The 18,506-nt window shown below is 33.4% G+C and overlaps 1 protein-coding gene across 1 annotated transcript in view; it reads right to left on the bottom strand.

Moving 5' to 3' along the window:
• Nucleotides 1–17,968, bottom strand: part of LOC123665191 (homeotic protein empty spiracles-like) — a 40,419-nt gene extending 22,451 nt beyond the window's left edge. Inside the window, exon 1 of the mRNA XM_045599535.1 lies at nt 17,518–17,968. Within this exon, the coding sequence (XP_045455491.1) occupies nt 17,518–17,968 (451 nt within the window). The remainder of the gene's footprint in view (nt 1–17,517) is intronic.
• Between the last annotated feature and the right edge of the window lie 538 nt (nt 17,969–18,506).

Raw genomic sequence — 18,506 nt, forward strand, 5'->3', positions numbered from 1 at the left:
TTTATCCAACGTAGTAATATAATTATAGTGGCACTGCAATTATATTAGCGAGCGGCGGACGCCATTACGATGACACAGCGCCACCCACTGTTGCTAGAAATGTAAAGTTAAATAACGACTAACTATATATAAAAGTAAGATTTGCTTGTTCTTTTGTCTCAATATTTTATATATATATTTAGTATTTATATTTTTTATTAAAATATTTTTTATTGCATTTTTCATAATATAAGTGCAAAGACGGTCTGGTCTTATCACCAATAGTGATAATTTTCCAAACAACCCCTATCAATAAAGAATAAAGCAAATATTGATAACACAAACAATGTAGATAAATTATTATTATTATTATTATGTTTTTTTTTTAATTTGGACTGGCTAACAAGTAATGTTAAAAAGTTCTAAAGATAAAGATTTTATTTTTGTATTTCTGTAATGTTATGATGACGGATACATATGGTTACATTTTTAATATTTTTTGTTCACAGACATCAACATTCGTTTTTTTTTTGATTGACTTATTGATTCAGCCTTTATTATCCCACTGCTGGACACAGGCCACTTTCAGCATGTAGGAGAAGGATTGGAGCTTAATCCACTACGCTGCTCCACTGCTGAATGATGATTAGCGGATATATTCACTACTATATCCTAACTATATTATTATTTACCAATTCTATTTTTGTTGATTAAACAATATTTGTCAAATCTCCAAAGCCTCTTTATTTATTAAAACAATTCTATATCAACTCTAGTTTAATTTATAGCCGTCGCTCGGTTCGAATACAAATGCGTCTGAAAAACGCAAGAAAGAGTACACAATATCTTCACTATTATCTATCTCCTTCACACAACTAAGCCTTAACAAATATGGCGTAGGATTAATAATTCATACATCAAATCTATATATGGTGGAAAAATGTGAAGTAAATCTACATTACTATGAAATGTATCTGTAGGTGAGATGCTGTAAATGGATCTGGTCTGTATACATACATTTTTTTAATCTTTAGTGACATTATCTGTACATATGTAATAAATCTTTGGATTACGTTTGTCTGTTGTTAAACATAGATATTATATGTCCAATAAAAAATACGAATCCCTTACAATATTTTTAAATTACTAGCATATTCGATCTATGAGTAGGTATATCAAACCTAAATAATAACAAAATATGTTTAACTATCAAAGCCTGGTGGTGAATGTTATAGGCGTAAAAATATCATAAAATGACAAACTATTATAATATAGTAGTAAAAAACTTCAAACATTCTAACTAATATCCTGACTTCTAATAGGCAAATAGTATGATTGGGAATTCGAAAGCGTTGAGTGTGCAGACACTTTTTCCCTAAAGACCGGCAACGCGCCCGCAACTCATCTATTGTTGCAGATGTCCATGGGTAACGGTAGCCACTTAACATCAAGTGGTGCTATCTGTTCATAGACCCCCTACACCGTTTTATACAAAAAAGGTTATTTTTTATATGAATATTTAAGCAGTCAGAGTACAAAGAGTCATGTGACTTGATATAAAAATGAATGGACGAGTAGGGCAAGCTAGAAAAAGGGTAGCTTTGTCTTTCAGCTTCCTATTAATGAAAAAGATATGTGTGTTAAATTGAAGTTGAAGGTACAAACGATATTGAAATTGTCAGAGAATATATTTACCAAATATATTCTCAGACAATTTGGATATACAAAAAAAATACAAAGCCAGCCCTGCGGTCACCAACCCGCTTGCCCAGCGTGGTGATTATGGGCAACACACACGAGTTCACACCATTTTAAGCGCGATTTTGTGGAGGCCTATGTCCAGCAGTGGACTGCGATAGGCTGAAGTGATGATGAGTGATGAGAATATATTTTAAGCTTTATTAAAAATAAATTAATAGATAAAGCTATGTACGATACTACGATGTGTGGACTTAGTAACGCTATATTTCATGCAAGATATTACCAATGGCGATTGTGCTCTACAAAATTTACATTCTGAATCGATGGTAGCTTCACTTTTAACAATACTTAAAATTTTATTTTGTAAGATGACGATTCAAAGGTGCTTCTGAAGCCTTTTTGAATAAGCTTTATTGTTTTACACTAAAGGCCTATTTCTATACGAAATCTATACTAATATTATAAAGAACAAAACTTTCTAATTTTGTTTGTAGGGGGTAATCTTCGCAAATACTGATCCGATCATTAAAATTCTTTCACTAACATACAGCTACACTATTCAGGGGTTATATAGGCTATATTTTATTGTTATTGAACAATCAGTGAAAAATAATAGTATATGTAAATCAAGTCGGAGAAATGCGAGCGAGATGAAAACTTTACTATACATATATTTGCATCACAAAAATAATAATTTACGCCCAACGAAGAGGGTACGGGTCGGCTAGTATATATACAATATTTAAATAACCGATGTTGCTACACGGAGTTGGCACATTTATATGAAATTTGTCTGTCATCATTTAGATTCTGTATTTTCTTTATCAGTTATAAAACAATTGTAATAATACATAAACAGTTGTAGATAATTTAATTAATAAACTTGAGATAAGTGATAAAAATTATTTATCTGTATTAACATTTTATTGTTTAATTTTTTACCAAATGGCGCTCATTTTTAAACATTTTATCATATCGGTTTACGTAGAAAAATCTATTAATTAATAAATACGCAATACATCTTACAAATATATTCGATTTCTTTTCATGGCAAACATTTATATTGGCCATACAAACGTTTGTCGTGGTCTGGGCGTTTGTGCTTGTGACACAAGAGTAAATCCTAGTGTGTTCCGTTGAGTGTGACGTATTTATTTAATTTTTTAATTATTTCTTAATGCCAATAAACTTTAAAGTAAGTAAAACCACATAAAATATCTAGTATAAATATACGTTTGTAGGTAATTAAGTGGTTAAGTACAACTGACAATCATACCATACCGCGGAACGAAAAAAATCCTTGTAATAAGCACGTAGATAACTTAATACATTGAGTTGTCATAACTTGTACAGATCATGTTACATACATCATACATACATATTAAAGCACTACATGACAATACTATATTTACTACTATATATTATTTTTTATACAACTAGGTCGGCAACCAAGAGTTTGTTCTCACCGGATGCGAATTGTTTTGCGTAATGAGATGTAGACAAGAATTAAGACCAAGCTTATGTGTCTACAATTCAAGACTAACAACGCCTTGTTTTAGGCAGCAGTTGATTAATACGCATATCGATATTTTTACTATTAATATACTTACAAGATATACAAAAACATTACAGTCAGAATCGAAGCGGGAACTAAACTCTTAACCTTGGAGCGGCAAGAAAGATCAGCTCCAGCTTCGTCACCAGGTAGGTTAGTTGTCAATGAACAAGCGTACCTCAGCAATCAAGTATATGGCTCAACTGATATCAAGCGCGTTCCCGACCCTACCGCCAATTCCCCCCAGAAGCTCTGACCACCTTCACCGGTTAATCTAGATTTTGAAAAAGATATTTCCTACGATGCCCCACCATATTTCTCTACTTTATTTCTGAATTATATAGCTATCAAATAGTTAAAGTATTATCAAAATCGGCTTAAGTTATATTTTTTTAAATAATTGGTAACAAACAGACAATGCCTTATAAAAACCATTAGTAACATTAATGAAAACTCAATGTGTCTCCTTATCTCTGACCTCTGCCTCGTGTTATATAAATCTGTAGTTTTAACGATTCTGATAAATTTCATTGACGTTTGACTTGGTTATCTGTACTGATTTTAATATTTAACCGACTGCTTAGAAAATGATATTTATTATATTTATTGGGTTTTTTATTTCTAAATATTTTTTTAAAGGTTTAAACGCGCTAATATTTCTAAAATAAATATGAGATTTTTAAAACGATTATTACTATAAATAATCTGTCTAATAATATAGGCTATATAATATCGCGTTATAAGAGATCAGAATAACGTTATTGGTATTCGTGTATTGTCTTAAAGTTATAGAGACAAACTAACATAATTGTTTGAATTATCGAAATCTGTCAATCCAGTAAAAACTTATGAGATAACTCACATTAAACATTGCAGTCAAATTGAGAACCTCCTCCTTTTTAAAGTCGGGTAATAAAGGTTTTACTGTTGCCAATTTTATATTCTATTTATTTCAATTATGATTAAATCATTCTTATTTAAATTTTTTACATTACTTATGTAACATAATAAATCAAATTTAATTAAAATATAATTAATTCGATTCGTCATGTTCATCAAAGAGATTAAATTATAAAAAAGGTTTTATTAATATTTTTAATTGATTAAACTGCTTTTATTACACCTACTTGGTGTTAGGAAACATTTTATGACTAAATTTATTATATACGCTGGTATTTTTATATATTTAAGAAGCCACATTTAATTTGCTATTTTTAAAACAGATTTCTGTGACTGAATTATCTTTAAAGGAAAATAGAGTGACACATACAAAATACTTAACAAGATCGATTTTTCTCACAATTCCGTTATACTCTCGTTGACATTTTTGGTTATTGTTCAGCCTATATAAGTCATAGCATGATGATTTATAGCCAAAAAGCTTCCTACATAAACAGGTTATCTGTAGCAACAAAAAATTTTCTGATCGGTTTGATAAATTTTGAGATAAACGTATTCTAAATTCTAATAAGCCAATTAATTTGCCCTTATACTTAGTATAGATATCTTTGATACTTGTTATTAAAATTAAGGAGTTTAGACCATGTGGATACTTCTTATTGTTCTATATCACTTTTTTTATATATGTAGTGCAAGATTTTACTGCAAAACAGTCGAAATTCTTTTTTTATACAACAAGGTCGGCAAACAAGCGTACAGCTCACCTGATGGTAAGCGATTACCGTAGCTTATAGACGCCTGCACGATGCCCGACCCTACTAATATTAAAATTTGTCCTGCAAGTAAGTTACCATTAAACTTTAACAGCAGGAGATAGAATAGGCCATAGGACCTGTTTCTCCATAAATATTAAATTTCAAGTTTTATATTCATATATGCTAATAGAAATATCTTATAAATGCAGTGGAAGTCGATGGTGAAAAAGAACAATACGTCCTAAACTTTTATCTTTTGGATACTTTCATCTGTCATATAGCCATTTCCTAACATATTTCAAAATGGCCGCCGATGCAAACATAAACAGTTTTAATTTAGTATGGCTGTTAATCTTGCTCTCGACAAACTCTCGTATTACATCCAATTATATACCATTCAATCCTTTTAGAGTTATATTGTTGTAAAAAAAAAACATCCGGTAACAATCGCGGTCATTAAGAAAAAAGGCGCGTAACGAAAGATTTGACGTTTCGAGCTACCAACATGTTTAACGATGCGGACGGCTAGTGATGTGCGTGTATCGAACGATTATCGACATTTCGGTTTGTTTTTTATGTACTACTGGGGGGGGGGGGGCAAACAAGTGTACGGCATGATGGTAACTGATTACCGTAGCCTATAAACGCCTGCAACACCAGAAACATCGCTTGCGCGCTTCCGATCCTCCCCAGGAGCTCTGGCTACCTTACTCACATAGGAACACAACACTACTTTATGGCAGTATTTAGCTGTAATCTTCTGTCAGGTCGAATTGCTTCCTTAGCAGGGCTGCTCCAGATTTTTGAGCAGGTTATATCCTGCTGTATTTAAATCCTCCTCTATGCAGTTCTTCCATCTTTTTCCGAATTTATTCTTCGTGTTAGATTTCGGAACCGAAAATTTTTTCACACTCGTAGAGTGGTTAGTACTACGAAAGATTGGAGGATTGAGAAGGACGATGGGCAAGTTTACGAACTGAAGGAGGGTTGCCGGAGATCGTGACAAGTGGAAAAAAATCGTGGAAGAGGCCAAGACCCACAAAGGGTTGTAGCGCCACTGGAAGTAAGTAATATCCTCCTGTCCTAATAACCTGAACCTATCTCAATAAAACTGACAAACGATTATCAATATTTCGCTTTGTTCCATCGATGGCCGATAATTAGTATACATGAAACCGTAAATGTAAATGATTACCCGTTTATTTAAATGGTGTCCACATTGTTAAACTATAATTGCGGTGTAATGTGACGAAAAAAATAATAACAGTGATTATAGCAACGAAGGTTATCTTACTAAGTGTGTGATTTATTTTATCTTTATGGTCACAGAACAATGTATGGTCTAACTTATAGAGAAGATTTACATATCCATAATAAAAAGTGTCATGTACAATTCTAATATACGTAAGGATAACAAAATTTTGTAATAACTATATCTCAATAATAAGCTAAAAAATTTACAGCATTACAATACTTATCGTCACGCTTATATTAAGAATGCGGAAAATTATTCATATAAATTTTATTGCTAAAATTTGTAACATGGAACAAGAGGCGGACCTAAAGTTAAGTCTTATCTATGAATCTTAAGACAATGAAGAAAGAATGTTAAGTTAGATGTAAAAAAATAATTAAAGTAAAAAAAACTGACGTATGTTGAATACTGATACTATTTGTTCAAAAAAAAATCCCATCCAAATATTACTTTTAATAATTGTACTAAGTAGAAGTATAACTAATAGTAAACTATGTCGATAATAAGCAACACATCCCTACGAAATAATCAAATTTGGAACAACAATGGCGCTGGCTGATAATCGCGGGCGTTCATGCCCGCCTTCACAAAAGTTCTTTGTCAAACCATATTACTTTTGTAACTTTTTTTATTTTATTTCAGGCGACGACTCTGACACGTTAAGCCGGTTTGATTAAAAACAAATTTTGTATATTCCGTTCAATAAAAATAATATTATTAGAAGGGGAGTCGATCAAGGGAGTTATTTATCGAATAATATTCTTTATAGCTCCCATTATGTATGTGTTTTTTTTTTGTTGACACAGATAATAGCAAAAGTTACGGAGGGTCATGAACAGTAGCGTGTAATTAAATCGGGAGCGAAGTTCATATTTCGAATAATGGAATACTTTTATTTCTCTATTGACATTGAGTGGGGGCCTCTTAATTTTTTTTATAATAAGTACATTACTTGTAATTTATAATTGTAATGAACAGCAATAAGTAATAATATTAATAATAGCTTAAGATATCTGAATAAATATGTTAATGTTAAATTATTTATGTATTTTTTCTTTATTGTACACCACATATACGAACGAGTACATTACAAACAGTAGTATAGCATCGTATAGTAATAGTTACAGACTGTAAAGTACAATGGACGGACTTATGTTTAATTAGCCTTTTCTTCCAGACAGCCCAGACATAAAAAGACAAATAATTTATTTAAAATTAAAAACAGTAACTATTTCCAGTAGCTACTATTTTCTCACAAAATAAATTTATTGAGTAAAACCATGCGATGGTGTTAGCTTATATATACATTTAAAACACAGATAACAAAATATACAGATAATTAATACGTAATAGATAACTTGACAGAACGATCACAGAACCAAAATGGAGATTTATTGATGTAACACTTCTTGACGCACGCTTGACTTGGAGAGTAAGCTAGTGACTGCGTGACGAGAGCGTTACCAAAGGTGTGATCGGGTGAGGCGAGCGGCGGGGAGATATAAATTAGTGAAGATAGAAAGAGAAAGAGAGTTCCGTTTCGTATAGTACTGTAGGAGGTGAAAAAGTTTTACTTCAGTCGTGTGGTCAAGGTAAAGCACACTCGTTTTATTTTCAAAAACATTGTTTATTGAATATATTGTTACAATTAAAATTATCTCAATAATTACGACTAATGATAGTTACTTTGTACGGGGGTTATCGTTCTACAGACGGAGTAATTACGAAATGGCGGGTCACAGATAATGAATCAAAATAACTTTTTAATTAGATTACCTATATTATGGCTACATTGTTGAGACGATAATAAACCTTTTTTAATGAGGATTTTTTATACAAGATCAAATCGGTCGAAATGATTATTTTGCGTCGCTTTCAATGATTTTTCCTTTTTCTGATATAATATTATGAATGAAGTAAAGATACTAGTATATCGCACGGCTGCGCTCTGACGTAAATTTTGGTTTTACGTAATATGCAAATATTTGCTGCTATTTCTTGTATAGTATTCATTTAAATACTATGGTATAAAATCAATGAAAATATCCACCAACATAAGAAAGAGTAGACATTTATTTTTTTAGTGTTACAATTTTCTTTAAATATTCTATTTATATATTTATATCCAAAACATATTATTTTGAATACATATATATATATATATATATATATATATATATATCTAAAATAATTTTGTTAATATGTCAAAAAAACTTTTATAGTAAATACCTACGTTTGAATTTAATCACTTTAAATCTCTATTTTACAAATTAATAGTTTGTACGAAAATTGTCAATTATTTATGTATAAATAAAAAAATAAAAAAGACTCATTCATATCTAATTCTATATATTATCAATCAAAATAGAACTCAAAACTTACTGTATTTAATTAGACTTCAAAAGAATTTTTTAATCGTCATTTTACAATTGAAATGATATTTGTTTGAAATTATTAATTATCATTAAAAGTAAAGCTACCACCGATTCGGAATGAAGATTCTGTGAAAATAATCAGCAAGAAACTCCGCAGTTACTATTTAAAAAAATAAAAAATAAATATTAATCATTAGTAGGTACAGATAATAATCAACTTGTCAGCGTCTAAAATCATTCGTGAAGTAATTATTAAAATTATCAACAAATATTGATATGAGCTCGCAACATTTTTTGCTGTCAAATGAATAAAAAAAAAAAAACAAATAATGATTAATGAATGTATCTGTAAAGTCATTACGGTACGATCGAACTATTTCGTGTAAAAACAGAATTTAAATATAAGAAATTTATTTTTATCTGTGTAAATGGGTATATTTAGCTAGATTTTTCCACACTGGTTTTCGTTTTTTTTTTCGTACTAAAAATGTTTAAAAAATTATAATATAATAATAACCTCAGCTTTTTTTGCAGTTCTTTAATTAATGTTATTAAGCCTGTAACATCCCACTGTTGGACATAACTGACATAAGTCTCTTTTGTCCGAGAGTTAATATCCACCACTCTGTCCCTGATATATAAAAAATACATGGAAATAGAGAACCTCAAACTTTTTTTTTTAAATCCATTGAAAAAGTAAAATCGAACTGAGGTTAAAAATGTATATCTATAATTAAATTTGACTAATACAGACTTTTAAACGTGTAATTATATTCTACGTTCTAAATTATTAATGATATGAACTAAATCTACACTGATAAGTGGCGAGCCGGTTTTTTATTTTGTTTGGTTATACTGCGAAAATTACTAAACCGTTCGGAATAATTCTTACCTTAGCATAGTTAGCATAATTTTGGTCGGTGGACTCACGTCTGCATTAGGGATACTAAGATAATTAGTTCTCTTAATGTGAGCTGCAGTAGTGTAACAAGTAAACGATCAGTAATAAAACTAAAAATCGGAATAACAAAAGCACGGGCACTATAAGCCTGTGGACATAACTTTATATATATATAAAAAGAATAATTCTTACCATAAGATGCAGCACGTCTTTCGGAAAAGGTTTTAGTATATGATATGATGGTGATTACTTAAAAAATACGAACGGACAGAGGTCGCTAGTACTAAGTAAAGGTGTGACATGTATCGAACATGGTATTTCGCTGCAATTCCACAGTTTTAAAGACTTGTTTCACAGGTAACTATGAAATTTTATCTCAAACATAAGCTACTAATTGACTTTATCAATAGCAGACAAAATAAACCCTAATTTACTTGTTTTTATTTACTCAAATATTAAAACAGACATTTTATTTGTTCATACGTACCATTTCCCGCGTAATTATATATTTTTTATGTTATTTATCACCAAAGAACGATTGGAAGTCAAAAGTCTTTTTGATAATTTTTTCTTTAAAAAAACTAAATCTATTTTTACTTAAAGTTATTTTTGTTTCTTAATTATTCGATAATTTTATTTACATTTATTACAAACGTTGTAACTATCATATTTTACAGCAATTAACCAAATATATCAGTAGATACGCCTAATTAAATAATAATGATTCGCTATGGATGAAATTTGTATAACAAATTTTTTTTTCGAGATTTTTTTTTTTAAATATAATCTGATACAACCTCCTGATAATGATCATCATCATCATTACAGCCTATACAGTCCACTGCTGGACATAGGCCTGCACAAGTTTACGTCAAAAATAACGTGAACTCATGTGTTTTGCTCATAGTCACCACGCTGGGCAGGCGGGTTGGTGACCGCAGTACTGGCTTTGTCGCACCAAAGACGCTGCTGCCCGTCTTCGGCCTGTGTATTTCAAAGCCAGCAGTTGGATGGTTATCCCGCCATCGGTCGGCTTCTTAAGTTCCAAGATGGTTGTGGAACCTTGTTATCCCTTAGTCGCCTCTTACGACACCCACGGGAAGAGAGGGGGGTGGCTAAATTCTTTAGTGCCGTAGCCACACAGCACACCACCTCCCTGATAATGATAAATACACACAATTTTTTTTTAATCAGAAACTATACACGTATATACATTTCGGCCATTCATTTTTATTTGTATACATAGATTCTGACAATAAGGGCCTGTAACACTGGTTGTGGATAGTTTATCCTGCACATAAGTTACGGACAAACTTTAACAGCAGGAGGTAGAATAGGTCATCAAGATGTTTCTCCTTAATTAAGAAACTACAACTTTTGTTATAGTGAAACAATTTTTTCGTATCGGCTACTAATGTAGTAAAATTCTATAGTGAAAAAGAATGATATATCATAAACTATTATATACACCGACCGTAAACGGGTAGTAGCGTCTTCGGTGCGACAAAGCCAGCCCTGCGGTCACCAACCCGCCTGCCCAGCGTGGTGACTGTGGGCAACACACATGAGTTCGCGCGATAATGTCTGACGCGAACTTAGAGAAGCTTATGTCCAGCAGTGGACTGCGATAGGCTGAAGTGATCACAAAATATTATCTGTTGGATACCGTCATCTGTCAAATAGCGTTATCCACAAACGGTGTAACAGGCCCCCAGGCCAGGAGTAACGAGGAAAGATCGGATTAGAAATGAGTATATAAGGGGAAGTTTGAAAGTAGCACCCGTGACAGAGAAAATGAGGAGCAATAGGTTAGCGTGGTATGGGCATGTAATGAGGAGGGATGACCGCTATGTCGGTAAAAGAATGTTAGGGATGAATGTCGAAGGACAAAGAGCGATCGGCAGACCGAAAAAGCGATGGATGGATTGTGTGAGTGAGGATATGAGAAAGAAAGGAGTAAGCACTGAAGTGACGAATAATAGAGAGGAATGGAAGAGGAAAACATGTTGTGCCGACCCTACATAAGTGGGATAAGGGCAGGAAGATGATGGTGTAACAGGCCCTAAGTTTGTCAGTTTTAAATTGTAACTGATAAAGTTATCTTAATTGCCTCGTGTTTAGGATAAGCTACTCTTTTTTTATAATTCATTTAATCTTTAGTGAAGTGACAACTTACTGATAAAGGTCGATGTTTGAATTATGTTAAGTAAGTATTAGTGATGTTCTTCAATATCGATATTTTTATTTTTATTAGAGAATGGCCTTTTCATTTTTATTAATGTGAGATAATTATATTCTGGAACTATAATATGGTACTTTGTATGCCGGAAAAATGTACACTTTCTAAATAAAAATTTACAAGGAAACAAAATAATAAATATTTTTTTACACTCAACGGGCTTCGGTGCTTGGGAACAAACAATACATAAGCAAAGACGCCCAGACCACGGCAAACTGTATGGCTTATACTAATGTTTACAACGAGTGGGTATCGAAGCGGTAAGTCTGCGCAACAGCGAGTGACCGTTGCGACTTGCGTCCACGTGACACAAAGCTGTTGGCGACGGCTTATCATCCTTACATAGTAGGTTCTATAAAACAAAGTCGCTTCCCGCTGTCTGAATGCTTAGATTTTTAAAACTACGCAACAGATTTTGATGCGGTTTTCTTTAGTAAATGAAGCGATTTCAAAAGACGTTTATAATATAGTAGAGGAACACTGATAGTCTTTGAAATCGTGCGAAGCCGGGGCAAGTCGCTAGTACTTAATAAAACAAAACTTGAATTGTAAAAAAGATGTATAAACATAATTACTTTACGTAACAAGAAATGAAACACGAATAAATTAACTCGCGTTACGTATATAACAACTTAAACGTTCCACGGTCAAATAACATTATCAAACAATGACGTAAAAATTAATATTGTTTTTTTTTTTTTTTTAATTAATACTAAAGAGAAAAAGATCACACTCTTTTTACATGCGTGAAATAAATATAGAAAATTTTAAAGATTTTTTTAAATATGATTATTATATTAAATAAATAAAATAAAAATAAAAAAATAAAAATAAAAATAAAAAAGCCTTTCATTTCTTGCGTCATTTCATTACAGATTTTTGACTAAGATTATTGCATTAAAATTGTTGAAAAAATGACGTAATAACATTATCAGACTGAAAATAAATATACTATGAGATAATGACAAATTATTAAAAAACTATTGTTATAAAATATTGAATATTTTTATTATTATTATATTATAATGCTATAATTTTTGCTTATTAATAGATTTTAACTGAGGTAGAGCACAGCAAGAAATTTCCTCCTCAAAATATGGAGCAGCCCGACTGGAGTAGTTCCTCGACCTTACAGAAGATCACAGCTAAATAATACTGCTTTCAAGCAGTGTTATGTTATAATTGGTGAGTAAGGTGACCAGAGATTTTGGGGGGAATTGGGAATGGGGTCGGCAACGCGCTTGCGATGCTTCTGATGCTGCTGACGTCTATAGGCTACGGTAATCGCTTACCACTTGACCCAATTATATATTAAAAAAGACATACGCTGTTTACATTATTTGATTTAGGCCACTGTAGGAATAAACTTGGTCAAAATTTTGAGCAACCCGTTTGCGGAAGTATCTATCTATAAGATTTTATTATCATCATCATCATTGGCCTAAATCCGTCTACTGCAGAAGATTTAGACAGTGTCAGAAAGACACTGTGTTGCCTAGGACACTCTTCAGCAAAACGCAGAGTTGCCTAAGCTCTGCGCCACCTTCTAGACCTCACTGGCTAGGACCACAGGAATGACGAGTCGATACGTATGGAGCCAGTTCGGCTGCAGGAGTCTTTCGCATTTTAGAGCTATACCACGAACGCTTGACGGAGACCCCATTCCGGGTTTCAAATGTAGTTTTCCTTCTCCAGGACCCTGATGATTTTGAGCCAGGTTTATCCCTCAGTCGCCTTTTACGACCCCCACGGGAAGAAAGTGGGTGGTGCTATCCTACTCGGCTGATACCACACGGCATTGAGATTTTATACAAGATAAATAATAATACAGTTAGTGATAATAAACATCTAAATAATACTGCTCTTAAGCAGGGTTGAGTTCCTGTGGTGAGTGAGATGGCTGAGTGCCTGAATAGGGTTGGTCATAAAGTCGTCCATACGTTGTGGTAGCCGCTTACCATCAGGTACATCTAATGCTTTTTTACTACACCTATTAGTAATAAGAAAAGAAACACGGTGACGCGCCTAATAAAATCGTATGCCGAAACCAAAACAGTTGCTTACTACATAGTACGCCATAGTGTGATGTTTCAAATCCTCATGATTGTAAATAATTAAATAAACTAACTTCTAAGGGTTTATTTTAAGGGATTTTTTTTATTGCACAAACATTTTTTTTTTAAATAGTTTACATATACCATGCGACGCCGCGTTGGCGCAACGGTTACGGCCATGGATTGTACCTGTTGCGCTGGCGGTTGCGGGTTCGAACCCCGCACATTACAAACATTTTTATTGGCCATACAGGAGTTTGCCGTGGTCTGGGTGTTTGTGCAGTCCTTGTGGGTCTCCCCATCGTGCCTCGGAGAGCACGTTAAGCCGTCGGTCCCGGTTGTTATCATGTACACCTGATAGCGATCGTTACTCATACTCATAGTATAGGGAATATATCCGTCAACCCGCATTGGAGCAGCATGGTGGATTAAGCTCTGATCTTTCTCCTACATGGGGAAAGAGGCCTATGCCCAGTAGTGGGACATTACAGGCTGAAGCGTATATACCATGTTGTGACAACTTCCGAATGAAGCAGTCATCATATTATTGTCATCATGTATTAGTATATAATATAGATATAGATAAATATATAGATATTGTATCTCAGTCATTTCATAGTGATATCTCAAATGAAAGGAAAATATAGCACTATGTCTGACGTGGAGTGTTTTGTTTTTCGAAATTATAAAAAATAGTATAGGTATATATATGAGTGTGTGTTTTTCGATAAAAAAAATGTAGTTATACAAGTGGGCTCTTACCTATAACACACAACAACACAAGCATTAAGTTGCTTACTTTAGGAACAGATGACCGTTAATAAAAAATAATATTAAAACGAAAGAAAAAAAGTTTATGCATTAAAAATACAAAATACTTATCATAACTATGTTATAAAACCAGTTTTTTTTTCATACAGTCGGAAAACCAAATTTTTCATATAACATGATGTTCACGAGCTAAAAAATACGTTTAATATAGCCTTGTCATTGTGCACAAAGAATTAAATGTATAGTATACGAATGAAAAATCAAAATGTTAAGGTGCAGTCGTAATTAGTTTTTTTTTTATTTTTTTTTTTTTTTTTTTTTTTTGTATGTAAAAATAGGTACAAATAAGGTCTGAAGACGGCCACAAATTTTACGGACGATGTCATTATTGGAATATTTTTTACTTTTTATGTCATGTATAATAGTTGCAAACATTTATTTTATGTTTTAAGACTTAGAGTCGTTTTAATACAAAGTATAATTATTGTAATTTTATTACCAAAACAAATGACTGTAAAAACTAATAAAAATATTAAGTAAGAAAAGTTAATGATGTCGTTTTTGATATTCATAACTGGATTACCATTTTTTGCTAACTTTTCTAATTTAAATTGAGAGCATCAGCTAATGAACAATAAAACCACCGCACTCTTTTTTCCTATTGTTAGTTGTTGTTTTAAAATTTATCCCCAATAGGGAAAGGCAAAGGACTATAATCCATACAGCCTCCTATTGTTAGTCGAGTAGGCTTAAGAAACGTAGGTCTTGTGGTATCTTCTATAGGTATATTAATACGTAAAGCAAAAATTTTCTACCCTCTTTTACGAAAATTGCGCGGACGGATGAGTATGAAATTTCGCACACTTATAGTTTATATAGAGAAGGTGTGCAGAATGCTAATTCTTTTTATTTATTTATTTATACATAAAAAATACATTAAATCAAAAATCATTAAATCAAAAATTAAAAAAAAAAAACATTACACACACTACCATGTATTTTGACACACACACGCATATACACTCTTACGTTCAAATTATAAATTAAATATCGAATTTCGACCACTGGACGATCACTAGTAATAATAACATGAACAGGGAAATCGTGTGAAGCAAATGACGCGGCGATCAGTGACGCAAGAAAATGACGTTTTAGATCTTTAAGTAACATGCAATACTGCTGCATGCATCGACTGTACCACGTGTATACGAATAGTAAGCGTCAGTTTAAATTTTCACTAGCTTTTACCCGCGGCTTTGCTCTCATTAATTTAATAAAAAGTAAAATTTTAATAAAAAGTATCATTTTTGCCTCTAATACCACCAAGAATATGTGTACAAAGCTTCATGATGATCTGTTATGTAGTTTTCGCGTAAAAGCGTAACAAACAAACTTACATTCATATTTATAATAATTATAATATTAGACATTTTTCATATTAATTTTAATTTAATTCATATATCACTCAATGTTATAGTTTTTAAGTAAACAATTAAAACTTCTAGTTAAACTTCAGTTGCGTGTCTGATATACTTACACACTTTTATATTATCCTGTATAGTTTTATGTATAACTAGCTAACCCCGCAAACGTTGATTTGCTATATATGTTATTAACCCCCTTAATCTCCCCCCCCCCTTATAACTTAGTGGTATTAAAAATATATGTTAGCCGATTCCCAGACCTACCCGATATGCACACAAAATTTCATAAAAATCGGTCCAGCCGTTTCGGAGGAGTATGTTAACTAACATTGTGACACGAGAATTTTATTTATATATGATTTTATATATAAGATGTGCAATTAACCACTTATCTATTCAGATAAAATTGTTCTAGATGACGCAGTTTGTATCAATTTTCTGCTGAGAGGGTTATAAATTACCGCCTAAGTTGGATTGGTAGGTAATATTTACGACTCAGACTGTGTAACATGCCACTGCTGGGCATTTGGAATCTTTCTTCATCTAGAAGAAGGGTCGAAGCTTAATTCAATGTAATTTATACTAATATTATAAAGCTGGAGAGTTTGTTTGTTTGTTTGAACGCGCTAATCTCAGGAACTACTGGTCCGATTTGGAAAAATCTTTCAGTGTTAGATAGCCCATTTATCGGGGAAGGCTATAGGCTATATATCATCACGCTAAGACCAATAGTAGCGGAGCCCCAATGAAGAATATATCGAAATCGGGTTATTTTTTGAGCTTCCATAGTTAGCCCAAAGAAACTGTTCCACGCGCACGAAGTCGCGGGCAGAAGCTATATGTGCTATCTTTGTTTTTATCTACATTTATATTAGCTGACTGTTACCTAAAATATAGGCATTAAGTTACCTTATCTTAGGTTAAATATATAAAAAAAGGTTAAATATATTAAAGTATTTATTATTTAATTAAATAATTAGTTATTTATCTTTAGATTTCCACACGCGTTGTAATTATTGATTAGCTATCATAAAGTTATGTCAAGATCCTATTAGCTATCATATGTAATATATTAAAATGATTTTATTAATGGACACACAAATGGTTACAATACTACTAAATTATTTAAAAGCAGTTTAAATTATTAAATAACTTTATTTGTAATCAAAAAAGATCTTTTGCTTATATTTTTGACTAATAAAATTAATTTCTGCTTGGTCAAAAATCATTTCATTAAAGTTAATTAGAAATCACAGTCAATTTTCTCTCTAACGTTAGTAATAAAAATAAAGCTATATTTAATAAAAGTGCTTTTAGTTTAGGAATATGTATTAGAAAATATTTGAAAAACAATAGGTACCATTAAACGGTCATTTACAATGAATGTTTAATTTAAATTTCTACTAAAAAAGTCTTAGACTTCCTGCAAAATATGTCTTTTTAAATGACCATAGCCTAAAATTGCTTAGCAACATAATGTATGTACACAAATGTCAATTGTAAATAAAAATAAATGAAAAAGAGCGACGGTAACAAAAAACTCCAGCACTCAATCTACCAAAATACAAATTACCTACCAGCTCTGACATAAATAATAAAGGTACTCACCGCCAGGGAACCTGTGAGGGAAAATTCTTCCCTGCCGGCCCATAAGCCACGGGTATAGCTGGTAAGATTCTCTGTGTACCGCAGCGGCAGGATGAGGGGGTGGATGCGGTGGAAGAGGAGCTCCAAAGCCTTGTTGTTGATGTGCTAAAGCAGCAGCCAACGCAGCTCCTTGGAAATGAGCCAGAAACTGGTGGTGATGACTCTGAGCATCCAAGTACGGCAGTCTCTTAAGTTCAGGAGTCGGAAACACAGCCGGCAACGCACTCGGTCTCAACAAGGGCCGTGGCGAAGGGCTGCGCGGTGACGCCACCGGTGACGGCGACCCCGGGCTCGCCAGCGGTGGCGACGTCTGCTTCGGCCTCTCCGACCCACCCACTATACTGTCTATACTGAATCCGATCTTCGGCTTCGATGGCACCGCCACCACAGGGGTCGGTGCGAGAGGCATCATGCTTTCACACACAGTTCCGTCACAAATAACACCAAATCAATAATACCACATGTCACAAGCACAATCCATCGTGACGCGAGCTCGCGATACGAACGCCTAGGCGGCGCGCGGCCGAATGAGCCCTACGTCGACAACTCGCCCGGCGCCGGCCGATAAGCAAAAAATAACGAACATGGAAGCCCGAACTTCGATTGGCCGCTCTATTCCGCTGGGAGGCGCTCGCGCTCCGAAACTGACACACTACAAGCCTAGCCACAATCTCATTGGCGGAAAGGTTATCAAGGGTGGAATTTGAATGTAGAGCCTTCCCACGTGGGCGGTAACGGTCGCAAGCTCGTGATTTTCAACCGGATAGATGTAGAGACGCTCCGGAATCGTCGCGTTCGAGCGGGTTCGGGAGGCTTTCGAAATCGGCCGGATATGAATCAATTAAGGCCCCGATTGGGTAGGTTAGTCGAGTCTTTGCTTCTTTTTTGGCCCGTCGAGCCGGTCGCGTCCACGGCTCTCTTTAATTAACTCCGATGCTTTATTAGCTTAA

This window comes from Melitaea cinxia, chromosome 23 (genome assembly GCF_905220565.1).
Source record: "Melitaea cinxia chromosome 23, ilMelCinx1.1, whole genome shotgun sequence".
NCBI lineage: Eukaryota > Metazoa > Arthropoda > Insecta > Lepidoptera > Nymphalidae > Melitaea > Melitaea cinxia.